The sequence below is a fragment of the Octodon degus genome, unplaced genomic scaffold (genome assembly GCF_000260255.1).
Source record: "Octodon degus isolate 3935 unplaced genomic scaffold, OctDeg1.0 scaffold00001, whole genome shotgun sequence".
In the NCBI taxonomy this organism is placed as follows: domain Eukaryota; kingdom Metazoa; phylum Chordata; class Mammalia; order Rodentia; family Octodontidae; genus Octodon; species Octodon degus.
The window spans coordinates 9,774,443-9,793,062 of record NW_004524577.1 but is presented as its reverse complement, the minus strand read 5'-3'; the positions used below and the strand labels follow the sequence as shown (position 1 = coordinate 9,793,062).

At 46.1% G+C, this 18,620-nt stretch overlaps 1 protein-coding gene and 1 pseudogene across 1 annotated transcript in view; one reads left to right on the top strand and one right to left on the bottom strand.

Annotated features, from left to right (window-relative positions):
- The window catches only part of Cd109 (CD109 molecule), a 183,234-nt gene that overhangs the window by 121,686 nt on the left and 42,928 nt on the right, over positions 1–18,620 (bottom strand). Inside the window, exons 3-4 of the mRNA XM_023710578.1 lie at positions 12,230–12,251; positions 7,708–7,714 (exon numbers count right to left, since the gene is read on the bottom strand). Of these exons, the coding sequence (XP_023566346.1) occupies positions 7,708–7,714; positions 12,230–12,251 (29 nt within the window). The remainder of the gene's footprint in view (positions 1–7,707; positions 7,715–12,229; positions 12,252–18,620) is intronic.
- LOC101577205 lies at positions 1,183–1,502 on the top strand (annotated as a pseudogene).

Genomic DNA, 18,620 nt, shown 5'->3' with positions numbered 1-18,620 from the left:
CAGCACATACAGAGTGTTTTCTCAATTAAAAATATCATGTGCAGGGCCAAAGAGATAGCTCAGTGGCATAAATGCCCCCTGGCAAGCACAAGGTCCTGAGTTTGATTCCTGAAAAAAAAAAAAAAAAAAAAAATGTACAGAGAACCTGAACGTTAAAATAAATAATGGTTTGTAGCTTAATAAGCAAAATGAGATTATTCTATGAATTCATGCTGCTATACAATTAAGAAACGATTTGGTGAGATAGAAGGGAATGTCTTTATCATATGAATGAATAAATGTAAAGAGATCCTGGGCCTCAAAAATTTTACAGCCTACCCAATAATGATTCAAGCAATAACCATCAATGTAGTGCGTATAAGCTAAGAGAGGATCATGGGAAACAATAAGGCACTTTTTTCAAGCTCCTAGATTTGGGGTTGGCTTGTATCATGGTGACAAAAGAGGTAACTGAAACATCTGAGAAATAAAACAAGCAAACCGCCAGAGCTGTGTGGTCCTACACAGCAGCCGCTAGACAGGCCCAGGTATGGTTGTGTGTGCGTGTGTAATCTCAACACTCTGGGAGGCTGAGGCAGGTAGATGGCAAGCTTGTACCCAGCCTGAACAACTTAACAACATATTATTAAGACCATGTCTCCAAACTTAAAATTTTTTAAAGGGTTAAGGGTAGAGCTCAGTGCTAAAACCCCAGGTGCAATCCTCTTGCACTGCAAAAATAAAGGAAGATAATTAATTTCACCTGTTCTTTTTACCTTTTTTAATATGGCTACTAGAAATTTTTCAAGTATTTATGGGTTTGTTATACTTGGAGCTATAAAAGTAGAACACTTATATTTTTGCCTGCAAACAAAAAACCAACCAACAGAGCCAAGCATGGTGGTGCATGCCTGTAATCCCAGCACTCAGGAGGCTGAGGCAGGAGGACTGCTGTGAGTTTGAGGCCAGCCTGGGTCACAAATGAGTTCAAGGCCAGGCTGAACTACATCATGAGACGCTGTCTCAAAAAAAAAAAAAAAGTTCAGTTCTGTATCATTTGTAATTTTTCTAATTTAATACTATTTTGTACTCTCTTTAAAAAATCAAAATTTAAAAAATAATTAAAATTTAAATTAGAGCATCGCTGCTTCGGGCAGTTGCGGCAGCCAGTGCGCTAGCAGCTTGAGTCCAAGTCGGGGCGAGATGCAGCAGTATCCAACCTGGGAGGAGTTCAGCCGCGCGGCCGAGAAACTCTACGTTGCCGGCCCGATGGGGAACGAGTGGTTCTCAAATACAGGCACATTAACGGAAATTTGTATATTAAAGTAGCAGATGATTTAGTTTGTTTGGTGTACAGAACGGATCAAGCTCAAAATGTAAAGAAGATTGAGAAGTTCCACAGTCAGCTGATGTGACTTACGGTAGCCAAGGAGTCCCGCAATGTTACCATGGAAACAGACTGACAGTTTGAAATGAGGATTCTTTTTGTCCTGTTTGAAGGAAGTATACATCTTTTGAAATTGATAAAAATATTGGAACAGAAAACACTTTACGTAACTTACGTAACTAAGTGAGCTATTCAGAAGCCAAGAGATTTTTTTTTTTGTATTTTCTTTTTAATGTTTACCGTAGAGCTGTAGGAATATAAATGCTTTCATTTAGGGAACCGTTATTTTTTTGGAAATTGAACAAGAAATGCATCTATCTTAGAAACTTTTTGCAGAAACTAGTTGATTTTATACCAAATGTATAATCATTTCTCTGGTAAATATATATCAGTAATTTTAAAATAAAATACTAAGAAAGCCAAAAAAATAAATAAAGATGACCTAACAGAACAAAATCTTTTTTTTTTCTTTTTGCGGAATCGGGGTTTGAACTCAGGCCCTTGCTCCTGCCAGGCAAGCACTTACTCTACTGAGCCATCTCCCTGGTCCCTTTATTTTGTGAATAATGGTGATAGTATTTATGTCTACAAGCACAACACACATTAACCGGCTTAATGGTCCCAACAATCCCATTACGTGTTATTATCCTGTATCACAAACGAGACTCCAGGGCTCAGCGGCCTGAAGGGACTCGCAGGTGGAGGCCAGGACCGGCCCGGGCCACCACCAGCGGCCGTACTCTGGCTTAGATGACGGGCAAGCTCCAGCGCCTGCGGCCTGCCGGTGGAGGTCGCCTCCCCACCTCCTTCCTCCTCCATCACCCCTGTTTAAAATCGCGGTCCTCTTGGAATCAGGGGCCACCAGGGCCTTTGCGCTCTGCAAACCCCGGAGCCCCTTCCCGGAAGGAAGCACAGGTCCCCTCCTGCCACAGGGAGAAAGAACGGTGCCAGCGCGTGGCATCCTCCACACGGCCCCACGTGGGAGCAAAGGAGAAAGAAGAAGCCGTGAGCTGTCCCCCAACGAGCCCGCGCCCTCTGCCACCGAGAGTGACTTAGGAGTCCCGGGGGTCCCCCTGAGCTCAGGAAGCACCGTGCTTCCTTCCTGCCCGCTCCAGCGCAGTCCGTCTCCCCGGCTGGCAGAATCACAAAGGCTGCCCGGGTTGGGGGAGCAGGGGGTTATTTATATCGCGCCAGGAGAAAGTACAGAACAGCTGGGAGTCTGCGCTCCAAATAAACGCTGTAGGTTGGCTAACTGGAGGGCGAGCACCGCCACAAACTCTCCAGATTAGAAGCGCAGGAAATCTCATTTCAGGCTAGAGCTTCTCTCAAATGTCGCTTTCAGTCCCGTCTGACTGTTGGAAGGCTTTCTCACTGGAGCGAAGTTGGAAGCGCTGGTCAGCTGCATTCCTGGGTCCCGGGGCAACAAGACCACATGTGCTCGCGCACCAGGAAAGATAGAGTCAGAAAGAGAAGCTCCAGCCAAAAGCCAGCGGTGGCACACACACGCGCGCGCGCACACACACACACACACACAAACACACACACACCACGGCCTGCCCTAATTCCCGCTGGCTGGGGAGTGACTCAGGCGACAACTGTGGACTCCCCCTGGCCTCGAGCATCCTCATTAAAAAAGCAACTTTAAATATTTAACTTTTTTTTTTAACTTCTTGCCTCCCCTCTAAATTTATAAATACAACTTGGAATTTCCCAGGCGTTTCTTAAATCCCAGCATAGGCCTTATTTGAAAACCTGAACATTTTAGCAACAATTCACACCACTAAACTATAAAGCCAGAGCCAGAGGGTGGAGACAGAGTAAGTGAACAAGAATAATCTCTTTCTCTGCTGTTGCTAGGCTGAGGACTAAATAGATAGTATTTGCAAAGTGTTGTGAACATTTTTTTCCCTTTGAGTGAATCTCCACTCAGACACAGAAGAAAAAATTGCAGCAACTTCTTTTTTCTAATAATTTTTTTTTCTAAGACAGGGTTTCATTATGTAGTTCAAGCTGGCATTGTACTCACTTCGTAGCCCAGGCTGGCCTTAAACTCAGAGTGATCCTTCTGCCTCAGGCTCCCCAGTCCTGAAAGCATAGGCATGCACAACCACGCCAGGCTGTTACTTTTTTTTTTTTTTTTTTTTTTTTTTTGCTGAATCGGGGATTGAACTCAGGCCCTTGCGCTTACCAGGGAGGCGCTTATTCTACTGAGCCATCTCCCTGGCCCCTGTTACCACTTGTTGAAATATGGCATGGTAGGTACTCTAAAGATGCACTGTTAGGCAATTCTTCCTACAGGAATACCTGTGTTATCCCAGGTAACTTGGCAAAACTCTGATCATCTTAGTACATGACCAAAGAAACCCTCTCATATGTTCTCTACTGGCCTACATCCCCTGAGAAACTCTAAAGAAACTATGTGGGCCAGTGAGAAACTCAGCAGTCTAAGGCACCTGCTTAGGCAAGCATGCAGGAACCTCAGTTCGATCCCCAGCACCACATATTGCGCCAGCACTGCCCCCAGGTTGGGCTGAGCTGGCCACACACACACAAAAAAAAAAGAGACCTTGTGCTAAAGTGTCCGTCATGCTTGGCAGTCTGAGCACTGGTCGTCTGATTTACAAATAGAGCCAGAACTATTTTTAAGTTGTGTAATAAGCATACACAAAAGCTAACCTTTCCTTAACTTTTTAAACACACTCTGTAATACCACAGTGCTGCGTCTTCTGACATCTGTTCTCAACAAATAGCTCAGAGAATCGCTGAGGAGAAAGAGTGGTGTGTAATTGAAAATCCAATGAGATCCAGAAATACTCTCTATGGAGGAAAAGTAGATTTTCTGCTCTATAAATACATCTGCCTACAGCTGGGTGTGGTGGTACACGCCTGTAATCCCAGCATTTGGGAGGCTGAGGCAGGAGGATTGCTGCGAGTTCAAGACCAGCCTGGGCTACAAACTGAGTTCAAGGCCAGCCTGAACTGCATGGAGAGACCCTGTCTTAAAAAGAAATATATATATAATCCACGTGACAGTGTATTCTGTTTAATTATCTTTGCAGCCTTTTGCTGTTGTCATAAACTTACTATTTTTCACTGAAAATTTTGACTCTTTAGTAACTTATTAAATATTCTCCCACTAGGCCAGGGATATCGGTCAGCAGCACAAGCGCCTGCCGGGCAAATGCAAGATCCTACATTCAATTCCCAGTACCAAAAAGAAAAAGAAAAAAATCCTCTCACTATGCTATGCAAGCTTTGCTGTGCAGATGGACAAGAAGAAAACCGGTTTCCACCCTAAACCTTCAGCTTAATGTTGTTCTCAGGCTAAACAACTATTCTGTGAATGGAATCCATGCAGAAAGTGCAAGTATTTCAAGCAAGACAAAACTGTCTTTTACATACCTTGGTATCTTATATATTCCTTTGATTTTTTTCCCACCTATCTGTCCTTGCCTACAAGTAGCTCCATGAATATGTGGGGGTTTTGTTTGCTTTGTTTTGGTTTTTTGCATTTGGTACAGAGTCTATCGGGTCTACAGGGTCTCACTATGAAGATGGGACTCAGTGATTTTCCCATTTTCAGCCTCCCAAGAGCTGGGATTACAGGCGCATGCCAGATGCCCAGTCTTAATCCCCATCTGAGAAGGAGGGGCAGGGCGGGGCCAGCATGGCACAGCATGCTGGGGATCGAACCCCCACCGCTGTGCTCTGCCTAAGCAGGCGCTTTAGTCCACTGAGCTATCTGGCCAGCCCTGAATATGAGTTTTATTTTATTCCACTCAGACTGTTCAGCAAAGTCAGGCCAAAAGCCCACTAAAAGTCAAATAGAGGAAACAGTGCAGTGTAACCAGTTAGGTCAAGTACAGAGGAAAACCCAAGGGGTGGGCGAGGTGTCTGGCCGCTTCCCTGCAGAAGGCATTTTCTTTTTTCTTCTTTTTTTTTTTTTCTTTTGTGCCGGACCAGGGATTGAACTCAGGACCCTGTGCTTGCCAGGCAAGCGCTTATTCTACTGAGCCATCTCCCCAGCCCCTCAAGAGGGCGTTCATGAACTAACAATGATTTTGCATTTTTAAATAGATGAGGGGAATTAAAAGAATGATTTGGGTTGTTTTGGTGGAGTCAGTTCTGGGGATTAAACTCAGGACTTTCACACCGTGCTGATCCCCAGCCTTTTTTTTTTTTTTTGAGACAAGGATTTCACTAAATGGCTAAATTTCCCAGGCTGGGCTCCAACTTTCTTTTTTTTTTTTTTTTTTTTTTTTTTTTTTTGTGGTACCAGGGATTGAACACAGGAGCTTATTCTACTGAGCCATCTCCCCAGCCCCGGGGCTCCAACTTTCAATCTTCCTATGTCTGCCTCCCAGAGTGCTGAGATTACAGGCAGAAAATGCATGCTATGTGATGACAAGTCAAAATTGTACCATCTCTGGGGACTGGGGAGATAACTCAGTGGCATCAGTGCTTGCCTGGCAAGCGCAAGGTCCCGAGTTCGATCCCTGGTACCACCAAAAAAATTATACCATCGCTGAATTCTGGCACCTGCTAATAAAGTTCTTTTGGTCCCCAGCTGTGTCCACACAGCTTTCAGGCTGTGAAGAGGAGTACTGAGGGGCATCAGCAGGACCCACAGCCACCCTTTACGGAATGTTTCTGGGATACACAATCCACATTAAGAATAATAAATAAATAAATAGCTCTTCTGTACACAATTAATGAGTTAGCTGAGAAAATAAATCAGGAAAACAATTCTACTCACAAGAGCGTCAAAAATGTAACACATCTAGAAATCACCAAGCGGGTGGAAGAGCTCTATGAGGAAAGTTACAGACCGCCGACCAGAGTGACTGAAGGAGGCAGCGAAGACGGAAAGCCAGCTGGGTTCAGCAGAATGAACGCTGTCCAAATCTCCATATTAAATAAATAAATAAATGAATGAATGAATGAATTTGGAGCCGGGGAGATGGCTCAGTGGAATAAGTGCTTCCCTGGCAAGCGCAAAGGTCTGAGTTCAATCCCCGGTTTGGCAAAAAAAAAAAAAAAAAAAAAATCTCCATATTACCAAAACCCGCCTCTGCATTCAGAGCACTCTCCATCAAAAGTCCAGTGACATTTGGCACTAGAAAAAAGCAATCTTAGAATCCATATGGAAATACAAAAGACCCAGGACAGCCAAAGTCGTGCTAAGCTTAGTGAGCAATGGGCTGGTGAGATAGCTCAGGGGACTATGTGCCCGCTTAGGTCAAGCACAGGGACCTGGGTTCAATCCCAGGTCCCGAATGCTGTGCCAGCCCCACCCGAGGGCCCACAGAGACAAGGAATGGTGGTGCGCCCTATAATCCCAGCACTGGGGAGGTCGAAAACAGGAGGCTCACTATGAGTCTGAGTCCAAGCTGCCCCGTGAGACCCTGTACTAAATATATTAGGAAAAAAAAAGAGAGGAGCCAGGGAGATAGTTCAGTGCAATAAGCACTTGCCTGGCAGGCACAAGGACCTGAGTTCAATCCCTGGTTCCGCCAAAAAAAAAAAGAAAAAAAAAAAAAGAGAGCCTAGTGACCTCTCACTGCTCCAGGTTACTGACTCAAGCCACCAAGCAGCCGGACAGACCACCAGCTACACACACACACACACACACACACACACACACACACACACACACCCTGCAGCCACAGCTCGCTAATCCAGGAAGCCCAGCTTGACTCTGAAACTGTCAACACAGCACCCGAGCCAATCTGCTTTGAACTCAGGCTTGCACACAAAATGAAGCTGGCTTTTGGAGAAACAAGAACTTAGCATGGTCACTAAATATTTCTGTCACCTTGCTTTGTCACCCATATTCAGTTTGGTTCGTAATCAATGTTTGAAATGTTCTGAATCATAAATGCCCTGTCTCTGCGTCCCTCGGGAGACTTTACACCTATTTTAGCTAAGTTTGTAATAGTAACTCATTTGTGCCGACTGTATTTTCAGACATGCAGGTCAATCCCTAACGTTGCCCTGCCCAAAGGAAGCCACCAGGTGGTCTTTGGAGGCGAAAAAGAATCCTTTCCTCCCCGTCTATTTCCAACCACTTGCCACTCTGGTTTTCAGATTTTTGTTCATGAATCCTTTCTTCAGAACTGCAAACCCACAGGCCTGCCCACCAACTGCCTACTGCTGTACCCTCATCAAATCTTCTTCCCCCAAATTCACCCTGAGCCTAGCGAGGGATGAAAGGGAACTCAGAGAATCCTCCTGGGGGAATTCAGAAAGGGTACAGCGAGCCGGGTGCCCACATTCCAATCCCCTCCCTGCTGAATTCCCAGGGAATTCCCACTCCTCACCTTCACATTCACCACTATCACCTGTCTGCTGGGTCTTTTAAGAAAACATCCTCTGGAGGGAGGCAGATAGAGATGCGCTAGGGCCGGCTAGATAGCTCAGCAGATTAAAGCTCCTGCAAGCAGGCACAGGGACCAGGGTTCAATCCCCAGGCGTGCTGAAACAGCTATTGAGACTGGGCGTGGTGGCATGCACCTGTAACCCCAGCTCTTGGGAGGCTGTAAACAGGCAGATCACTATGAGTCCGATCTAGTAGTGAGACCCTGAACACCCTGTAGACCCTTCCCAAAAAAAAAAAAAAAGATAGAGATGTGCTGTGTATGTGTTGTGTACATTCCCCACAACAGATGGAATCATTGTGTCCTACAAACATGTATTAACAAAATTTTTTAAAATAATAAAAGGGCTGATGATGTAGCTCAGTATAAAATCCCTGGGTTCAGTCCTCAGTACCACAAAAAAAATTATATAGAGATTTAAGAACTCCACCTAGGGGCTGGTGAGATGGCTCAGTGGTCTAAAGCACCTACTCAGAACAAGCTTAGCAAAGCACAGGGACCGCGGTTCAATCCCCCAGCACCACATGCCAGCCAGCCCCGCCCCCTGGTGGGCTGAGCTGGCCACACACACACACACATACACATACATAAATAAAATAAATTTAAAAATTAAAAGAAAAAAGAACTCCACCTAGCATGCCTATAATCCCAGCTGAGGGCACTCAAGAGGGCACTCAAGAGGCTGAGGCAGGAGGATCGTTTTGAGTTTGAGACCAGCCTGAGCTAAAAAGTAAGTTCAAGGCCAACCTGAACTGCATAGTGAGACCTCGTCTCAAAAAGACAAAAAAACCTCCACCAAGCAAGGCATAGTGGTGCACACATGTAATCCCAGGACGCTGAGAGGCTGAGGCAGGGGTAGCCCAAGCCCAAGCCCGGGCAACTCAATGACTTAGCGAGAATCTGTCTCACAGTAAAAATGGAAAAGGCCAGGGAGAAAGTGCTAATCTTAATCTCAAGGACAAAAATCTCAAGGTCACTTCTCTCCTTCTTGCTATCAAGCTTCTCAAGAGAGTGGAACCACAGCCAATTTCAGACTTATTTTCTCACTCTGCATTTATTCCTGAAAAGTTGCTTTCGATCCCAGAATTCAAATTAAAACCATTCTCTTACGGTCATCCATGCCCGTGTCTCCACTGCTCTTCTCTGGTCTTCCGGGCTCCTTGGCACCACTAAAACCTCCCAAGGCGGGCATGACAGTGCACCCCTGTACCTCAGCAATTAGGAGGCTGAGGAAGAGGCCCACGGCCAGGTCTAGGCTTGCGCTACGTGGCGAGTTCAAGGCCAGCCTGGACTACATAGCAAGACCCTGTCTCAAAAAGACAAAACAACCTTCCTTCCCTAAGGCTCCTCCTCCATGGACCTCTGAGAGAGCGTGCTCTTCCGCTGGCCCGTCCCTGACTGACCCGCGGCTAGTGTCCTTGTTCCCATGCTCCTGCTAGTGGTCTCACTCTTCCACACGTCCTGTCTCTCCTGTGCACCTCCTGCACTCGCAGGCTTTCCAACACCATATATCTGTGTGAGACGCCTCCCCACGCTCACATCAAGAGCAGAATGAGGTATCTTTTCAGGAAACCACTATCATGCCTGGTGTGGCAGTGCACGCCTGTCATCCCAGCAGCCTGGGAGACTGAGGCAGGAGGATCGCAAGTTCAAGCCCAGCCTGGGCGACTTCCAACTTTGTGAGACCATGTCCCAAAATAAAAAATAAAAAAGGGCTAAGGAAGTAGCTCAGTGTGAAGGCCCTGGGTTCAAGCCACAGTCCCACCGGCACACACACACACACATACACACACACACACACACATACACACACGCACCACTCCTCTCTCCTCCCGCCCACCACTCAGCCACTAGCCGTCTTTCAGCCAGCCCCTCCTTTCTCCACTCTGCAAAGTGCCTGTCCCTCCCAGGTGCCAAATGCAGGGCAGAGGTGGGACACTCACTCATGAACAGACATCTGTATCCCCCCCAGAAACAAAAGGGGACAGCGCCAGGCGCAGGGTTACACACAGGAAGCACTGTTTACAAACCACACAGAACTCTTTATACCACGAGAAATGAAAACTCCAGCTTTCTGCACCATGTGTGTGGTAAAAACATTCACCTACTCTCTTAAGCCAGAAATCTTACTGTGTTTGACCTGATATTAAAACTCAGCAGTCACCAAGCAGTTCTTGAGCACCTTTAATTTTATCTATTCTTCTTCTGCAACCTCAGTACTGTCCTTCCTCTTGCTCCCTGAACTTCCCACACACTTATTCAGGGTTCCTACACAACAGAACAGTCGATGAACAGTGAGTTAATGAAGGGAAACATCTTCGGGACAACGACGAGTCTCAGCACCAGGAAGCCACCCTCGCAGGGCATAAAGCACAAACACCAGCCCCGCCCAAGCGCCTACGGATCTGAGCTGTTTCCACCCAGCCTTTCCGACAGTCACAAGCACGGTGACTCACTCAGCATTACAGGAGAGGCGCAAATTTAACCCATTTAAAGAATTAGCTGCTTACTTTTTTAAAAAAATTTTTATTCATTTTAATGAAAAAAAGAAAACAGCAATGTAACAGTTTCAGAACAGGTTAGTAAGACAGTTATAATAATTAATACATTGCATATTGTCTTTTGCAGTGTTCAGAGGACAAGATGCAGACATGATATCTCATCTAACAATACTAGCGCAAAGCTTTCTTCTCAGTGAACTAAGAGAAAGTAGCTTTAGAACATCCATGGTTGTTGGAAAATAGCAGTTTCCTTTTATGTCTAAGGTATGTGATACTCAGACAGATAGTGATGTTAAGCTCAACCGCCTCTGCCATAGGACAATAATATCAGTAAGCGTCTCTTCTGGATGTTTAACAACTACAATTTGCAGACCAAAAATTAGACAGAAATATGGGCTCAAAAGATAGCCGATACTTTGGCCCTGGCCCTTCAAGATCAGTGACGATTCAGGACAATAAGAGAACTTCCGGTGTGACATTCTGTAACTCAGTGGTGTCCCAAAATTTGTGATCATGGAGATTATGGGGCCACAGAGTCACCTAGAGAGAGAAAAATCCTCTCAGGCTTTCACAGAGAACAAACTGGTCAAGCAATGGTCGTGACTCATCCAGATAGCTGACACTGACAAAAGATCCACGAGATGCCATACATGGTTCCAGGGTAAATCCTGAGGGGATCTGACTGACCTTAGCAGAAAGTAAAAGTTGCATTTTTAGTTCTATAGGTCTTGCTTTAACTTGTTCTTAACCATCCAGCAGAAAAGTGTAACCACAAGGTATAAAAAGTAAAGCTGGGGCCGGGGACATGGCTCAGTGGAATAAGCGCTTCCTTGGCAAGCTCAAGGGCCTGAATTCAATCCCCAGTTCCGAAAAAAAAAAAAAAGCTATATTAATATGCTGAGCTATAAAAGGCTCAAGTCAACAACTTCAGACAATCGCCAGCTGTGCTGATAACCCACTACTATTATGGACTATTGGACTACATTGGGTTATTTTGCTGAATTCAAGCATGTACAGTATTTGGACTACCATCAAGTCTGAAAAGGTCCTTTAAAGACTTCTCCAAACACGGCTTCTCTAACAGCAATGGAACACCCATCTCTGACAAAACAGAACAAAAAAGAGGGATATAAATAAAGGATCATTTTGTGGGAGAATAGACATAGCTCTAGATATATAGATTATATAGATATAGATATACACGTGGATAGTTAGGATAGATAGTGTGCTTACTTTTAACTTCACTCAATCATTGACGCACCCTCAAGCCCCGATGCCTGGCCCTCTGATGCCACCAATGCTTAAGGGAAAGGACTTGGAAGGCAAATGAAGGCACCACAAGCCACCCCAGGCTGGGCACGAGCTCCCTCGAGGATTCCAGGGTGGGTTGGGTACCGCTTGTGAGACAGGAAACCACAGTTGTTCTCCTGTCATAGCGCGGCTAAGATCACCTGTGGGGACAGCTGAGCTTAAAACTGCAATTCCCATACCTTCCCGTGCTCCAGGGTGGCCTCGAATGTGAATGAATTTTTAACAATGACAACGGGGCACACTTTGAGAAACACTGCAACAGAATTTTCTTTTAGAAACATCTGACCCTCGTAGCCCAGCCCCACCTCTGCAGAACCGTTAGTCCAGAAAGCACAGCCCACCTCAAGCCAGTGGGCAAGGCTGTGCTGCCTCAACTGTGCGGCCTTATTTCCTATTAGAAGAAGAAACTTCAGCAAATACATGGTGGGTCTCACACAGCCCCTCGTGTTATGAAAGCTTCCTACAGAACATGGAAATAGCAGTGGGCTGCAGATCAGGAAGCCTGCAGCCCTGTCCGGGTTAGCTGAAAACAAATACTAGGGGCTGGGGATATAGCTCAGCGGCATAAGTGCCTGCCTGGCAAGCACAAGGCCTTTCCTGAGTTCAATCCCTGGTACAAAAAAAAAAAAAAAAAAGACCCTGTCTCAAAAAAGAAATCCCCAAATGAATCCAACAAAAATTCCTTCAGTCCTTCTCCTCCAGGCAGTAAAAGCACCCCATGAGGTTGACAAAGCACTTGCCTGGCTCCCCTCCCCAGCACCACCCAACAAAAACAAAAACATAAGGGGCCGGGGAGATGGCTCAGTGGAATAAGTGCTTCCCTGGCAAGCGCAAAGGACTGAGTTCAATCCCTGGTTCCACAAAAAAAAAAAAAAAACATAAAACAAAAGCTTACGGACCACAGACAGAACTAATTGTACCATTTATTTATTAACTTGGTTAAGTCAGGGAAATTGCTCTTAACTTTAGATTCTTCCTTTCCAAAATGAACATGATAGTGTCAACTTCTTAAGTAGGACGGCAAAAAATATAAATATTGTATACAAAGTCCCTGGCACTACGAGGAAACTCAATACTCTGTGTTAAATTTCTTCCCCTTCTGGGTTGGCAAGATAGCTCAGCAGACTAAGCACCTGCTTAGGCAAGCACAGGGCCCTGGGTTTGATCCCCAGCACCACGTGCCACACCGGCCCCACCCCTGGGCACACTGAGCCCAAGACAGTCCAGGCGTGGTGGTGCACACTTGTAGTCCCAGCTGTAGGGAGGCTGAAAACAGGAGGATCACTATGAGTCTAAGCTCATAGTGAGACCCTATACCAAATATATGAAAAATAAAATAAAATTTAGGGGCCAGCGAGATAGCTCAGTGGTCTAAAGTGCCTGCTTAGGCAAGCTTAGGCAAGCACAGGGACTGTGGTTTGATCCTCAGCACCACAAAAAATAAATAAATAAATAAATAAATAAATAAATAAACAAAATTTAAAGAACTCTCTTCTTGGGCCTGGGAGATAGCTCAGTAGAATAAGCGCCTGCCTGGCAAGCACAGGGTCCTGAGTTCAATCTCTGGTACCACACAAAAAAAAAATCTCTTCTGCTTCCTTCTCAGTAATCTACCCATTGTAGAATTCCCAGCTCAAGATCATAATCCCTGCCTTTGATGTTAATTGTTGCTGTTCTCTGTACTGTTTTCCTATGTGAATGATTTCTATGTGTTAGGGGTTTTAAATACATGGCCTCATTTAATCCTTAATAAGCGCGTGATTGTAGAAGGCAGAAACCACTACAGTGCTTCCCAGGCGACCCAGCGGAAGTCTGGGGATCAGGACCGCCCACCGCCCTTGCATCCAGGCAGCCTGGCTCCTCGTCCCCAGCACGTCTCCGACGCTGCCTGCCTGCTTCTGTGGGTCCCACAGCACAGCACAAACATGTGAATGAAGAGCCCACGCCCTTTAAAACAATTCCCGGGAGCCTCAGGCTTGCGTGTGGAAACCTGTCTGGGAGACATGCCCGCACAGTCCACTCATTAATCCACTTGCACAAGAACCGTGGAGCCGATTTCCATCTAGGCAGCAGGAGGCGTACAGAAAGCCACCCTCACTGAACTGGATGGGTTTTTTTGGTTTTTGTTTTTTAAGTTTTTCAGCTCATCTGTTAAAACTTTTTGTCGTGGTCTGGGGGCTTTGCAAGGGGAACAATACAATACAGGATACATTTTATAGTAGTAGTTTATAATGCATCACCCAAGACTAATATAGAAGAAATGCAGAAAATCTGTCCACATACATGAACATTAAAGACTCCACCTCAGGGCCTGGATCCTAATATCCTGCATGAGTCCAGATGAAAACCTAGAGCTCATAACAGGGCCTCCCACCAGTCCAGCTGGAGGCCCGGAGCCCACGACAAAGGCTCACGCAGGCCCGCTTCACGGATCTGTGCTGGGAAGGCCCAAAGGTCAGCAGTGGGAGCTAGAAAGTCTGTGCCAGCGGGATGAAGGGTCTGTGCCAGCGGGCTGGGGGATCCGCACTGCAGCCAGGAAGCAACACCCCAGGCAAGCATCAGAGCTTTCGCAAAAGTGCCACAGCTGTCCTCAGCAGCAGTGAGGTCCCGAGCTCCTCCAGCGATGAGGAAAGCCGAGTCCCCATCAGGAAAGCCAATTCGACAAGCTTCTCCACGAGGCTGAGCAGGGCTCCATCTTCCCCTCTGGAGCCAGGAAGCGCAAGACGAGGACCAGAGCTCCTGCAGATTTCACCAGGAAAGCCAGCATGACAAGGACCTCCAGCAGAACAGCCCCCAACAGCTTCTCCAAAGAGCATCCCTGACACCATTCTGGCCTCTTCTCCTGATCTGGTTTAAGCTGCAGACAACCTTTAGGTGCACACTCAGCACTACGCTAGTTTAATTCAGCCGGGTATAGCAAGTTGAGCACCAGTTAGAAATCCACTCCCGGGGGCTGGTGAGATGGCTCAGTGGTCTAAAGCTCCTACTCAGAACAAGCTTAGCAAAGCACAGGGACTGCGGTTCAATCCCCCAGCACCACATGCCAGCCAGCCCCGCCCCCTGGTGGGCTGAGCTGGCCACACACACACACACACACACACACACACACACACACACACATAAATAAATAAATAAAACTTTAAAAAGAAAGAAAGAAATCCACTTCCCTTGGGGCTGGGGAGATAGCTTAGTGGAATAAGTGCTTAATCTGGCTTAAACACAAGGTCCTGAGTTTAATCCCAAGTACCACAAAATCAAACTTAAAGCAACAAAAAAGTAAAAGTAACATTTTGGGGCCGGCGAGATAGCTCAGCAGTCTAAAGCACCTGCTTAAGCAAACTTAGGCAGGTGCAGGGGACCGAGGTTCCATCCCAAGCACCACATGCTGCGCCAGCCCCGCCCTCAGGATGGGCTGAGCTAGCCAAGGAAAAAAAAAGAAATCCACTACACTTTAAAGTAATTTTCACTCCCATCTGACCAAGACAGAAAAGAAAATTCCACTTTAGTAAAAGTTCAAAAGATAGTAAAAGACAAATCAGATTTTTAATTCTTAAAAACTAGAAAGTAAACACACTCCATTAACCCTCTGGTATTTTAACCCACAGAGAAAAAGCAAGTGACCAAAGGCTACAGATGCACGTTGGGGGACCGAAGGGAGCGTGGCGAGGGACTGTCAGGAGAGGGCATGAAGGGCCCCCAGATGCCTTGCTGAATTTTAGCTCAGGCTTGGTTTCCATCAAACGTTTTTGGTGAGCGATGATGGTGGACTTATTAACAGAGGTGGAGAGGTTAGGCTCCTTGTTACGTGAAATAAATCCTGTTCAGGAAGGGCCGGTCAGACAGTTCAGTGGATTAAAGCACCTGCTTAGGCAGACACAGGGGTTCAATCCCTGGCATGTGCTGGCCCCACCACCTGGGCTGCTGAGACTGAGATTGAGACTGGGCATGGTGGTAATCCCAGCACTTGGAGGCTGAACACAAGCAGATCACTACAAATCCAATCTACATAGTGAGACCCTGTACTAAATATATATTTTTTTTAAATGCTGCTCAGGAAAAATAATGAAAGTGTATGAAGCCAAGTGTATAAATGTTAGGTTATAGAAAGAAAAAGGAAAAGAAGATACAGATTAAGAGATTAGAACTTCAAGGACATCAAGATAATTCTTTCAGGTGCCTGAACAAATGAGATCTCTCACTTCTGACCTGTAAACCAAATGTGTTTCACTTCTTTCTTGATTTGTATGTAATTCCAGAGCAACACCCACCAGAACGGAAAGAAAACCCCACAAGGAGGAGAGAAGGGGAGACTTTGTCACCCCCTAACATCTAGGGGGCCTGTGCCAAGCCACAAATCCTCCCTCCCCAGGACTTCTACTACATCTTATCTATTGAGCTTCCTAAACTAGCCTGTTTATACTGAAGAAGGTAAGACCGTGAGCCCAACTGATTCGCTGGAGCCGGGGAGATGGCTCAGTAGGATAAGTGCTTGACTGGCAAATGCAAGGATCTGATCAATCCCTGGTTCCGCAAAAAAAAAAAACAATACCAACTGATTCATTGGAGAGAAGGTGTTGTTAACCCTGCTTCTACTGCAAGCGCTAAGTTGCACCACTAAGAGGCCCAAGAACTGGGCGTGGTGGCACAGGTCTGTGGTCCTAGCGCTCAGGAGGCTGAGGCAGGAGGAGTGCCTCGAACTCAAGACCAGCCTGGATCACACAGTGAGTCCACAGCCAAACTGAACTACATAGTGAGGCTCTGTCTCAAAAAAACAAAAACAGGCCAGCCAGATAGCTCAGCGGACTAAAGCGCCTGCTTAGGCAGAGCACAGGGACCAGGGTTTAATCCCTTGCACCAGTTCATGCCAGCCCCGCCCCCAGCGAGAAGTGAGACGGCGGCGACTGAGACTGGGCGCAGTGGTGCATGCCAGTAATTCCAGCACTTAGGAGGCTGAAAACAGGAGGATCACTACAAGTCCAATCTATATAGTGAGACCCTATACTAAATGCATTTAAAAAAAAACAGGGCTGGGGATGTGGCTCAGCAGTAGAGCTCTTGCCTTGTGTGCATGGGGCCATGACTTTGATCCCCAGTGCCAAAAAATAAAATATCTTATAGAACTCCAAAATCTGTAAAAGAAACACTTTCTCTAAAAAGCTGGTATTCACCCCCCAAAATAATCATAATAATCAATTCCTAGTGAACACAGGATTCATGCATTTTTAAGTGCATAATTATAAGGCAACCAGTGCCTCAGCCTCAAGCGTGGAATTGTAAATAAAAACTCCCCCACATCTGTCAAGCAAAGAAGTGAACTTTTCCCTAAGAAAAAGTCTTTTTCTGTATTTATTAAAGCACATTATGCACCCTTAATCCTTCAGTGTTAGTATTTGGGACATAAACCCTGACAGAAATACACTCTGGTTACAGCGCGAGGCCCCCACTGCAACACAGGGATCACCAAGAAGCCCACAACTGCAGGAAACAGGCCCTCAAACGCAGACCCTCAGCTCAGATCTACTAGAAGACAAACCTCCTCCCAGGGGGCTTCCGAGAAAACCGATGAAGCAATCCAAGCTAAAATGCATCTGTCTACATTAGCTGGAGGAAAAAAATATATACAACAAAATAGGAATTCATGAAAACACCAGCCCCTGCAGATTTAGAATTCTTCATTCAACTACTTCTTGTTGCAACTAGAGATGTCAGATAAAGCAGAAGAGCGGAGGACAAGGAGAGAGAGGTCCTGACTCGCAGGCACTCTCGTTCCAGGAAGCATCTGCCCCGAGAACAATGCTCACAGTCCCTGATAACAGAGGAGCTCTCGGCTTTGGGAGGGAGGATGCTCCTGCCAGCTGCGGTTTCCACGAAACGAAGACAGACTCAAAATGCACAGGAATAAAGTAGCGCTGTCAGAGGCCCACTCTACTCCCAGGACCCATTTTCTGACCCCGGGGTAGACGCTGGCTGTCCCTCCAAATGAAAACTACCTAAGAAGAAAGTTAAAAACCAAGCCACAGTGGCACATCCCCTCAGGAGAGACTGCTGAAGGAAACTGCAGAAAAAGAAAAAAAATCCAGAATAAATATATGTAAATACCCACACAAAGCTCAAATAGTTGTCAAAGCCTTGTAGTTCTGTACCTCTGGACTGCAGTAACACTGCCATCCCAGTAGAGCCAAAATTATCGATTCTTGTTTTGTTCTGTTTTTTAAGGCAGGGTCTTGCTCCGCAGTGCAGACTGGCCTCGAACTTGTGGAATCCTCCTGCCTCAGCCTCCCAAGTGCTAGGATTACAGGCATGCACCACCACACCTGGCCAAAAATATCTATTTTTAAGATACATAATGAATATGGAACTACCTTCAGTACTATCTCCAGTGATTAATACTCCAGTGTTTTCTTTAGCTACTATCATGAGATCAGGCGTCACTGATTTTCAGAATTGACAGTTGTCAAAAGTGACAGCCGCCTCTATGTGAAAAATGAAATGACGCTTTCTACATCTTCTTCAGTATTACTGCAAATAACACTGACGATTGCTGTGTCCTGAGGGCCTCGTTGGTAACATTATCCAGAGAAGTCAGTTTTGTTACCTGCACTTTACAGAGGAGGAAACGGATGATGCTCAGAGCAACTACACAACCAGTCCATACAGCCAGCAGGTGGAGCAACACCAGGACTCACCTCAAATTTCAACAGCTGGGGCAAGGATATAGCACAAGCACCTTCCTGCCGAGGTCTTGAGTTCAATTCCCAGCACCAAAAAAAATTAACCTATACCTCCTCTCCAGAGAATGAGGTTGCCCACTTCCCTGACATTGCCAGTAAACTGATAGAGGGGCCAGTCACCCCGCACACACCCCTCTTCCTGACTTTTATTTGCAACTACTCAGCCAGCCAGCCAGCTTCTACAGAGAGATCTGCAGATCCAAGTAAGCTTGCGTCACATCTCACCTGATGACGATGCTAACTCCTCTGAGTGGGCAGAGGACCATTTAGATAAAGAACTGTTAGAGCATCTCAGCCTCCCTTCATTTCATGCCCCTAAATGATTTTTAAATCA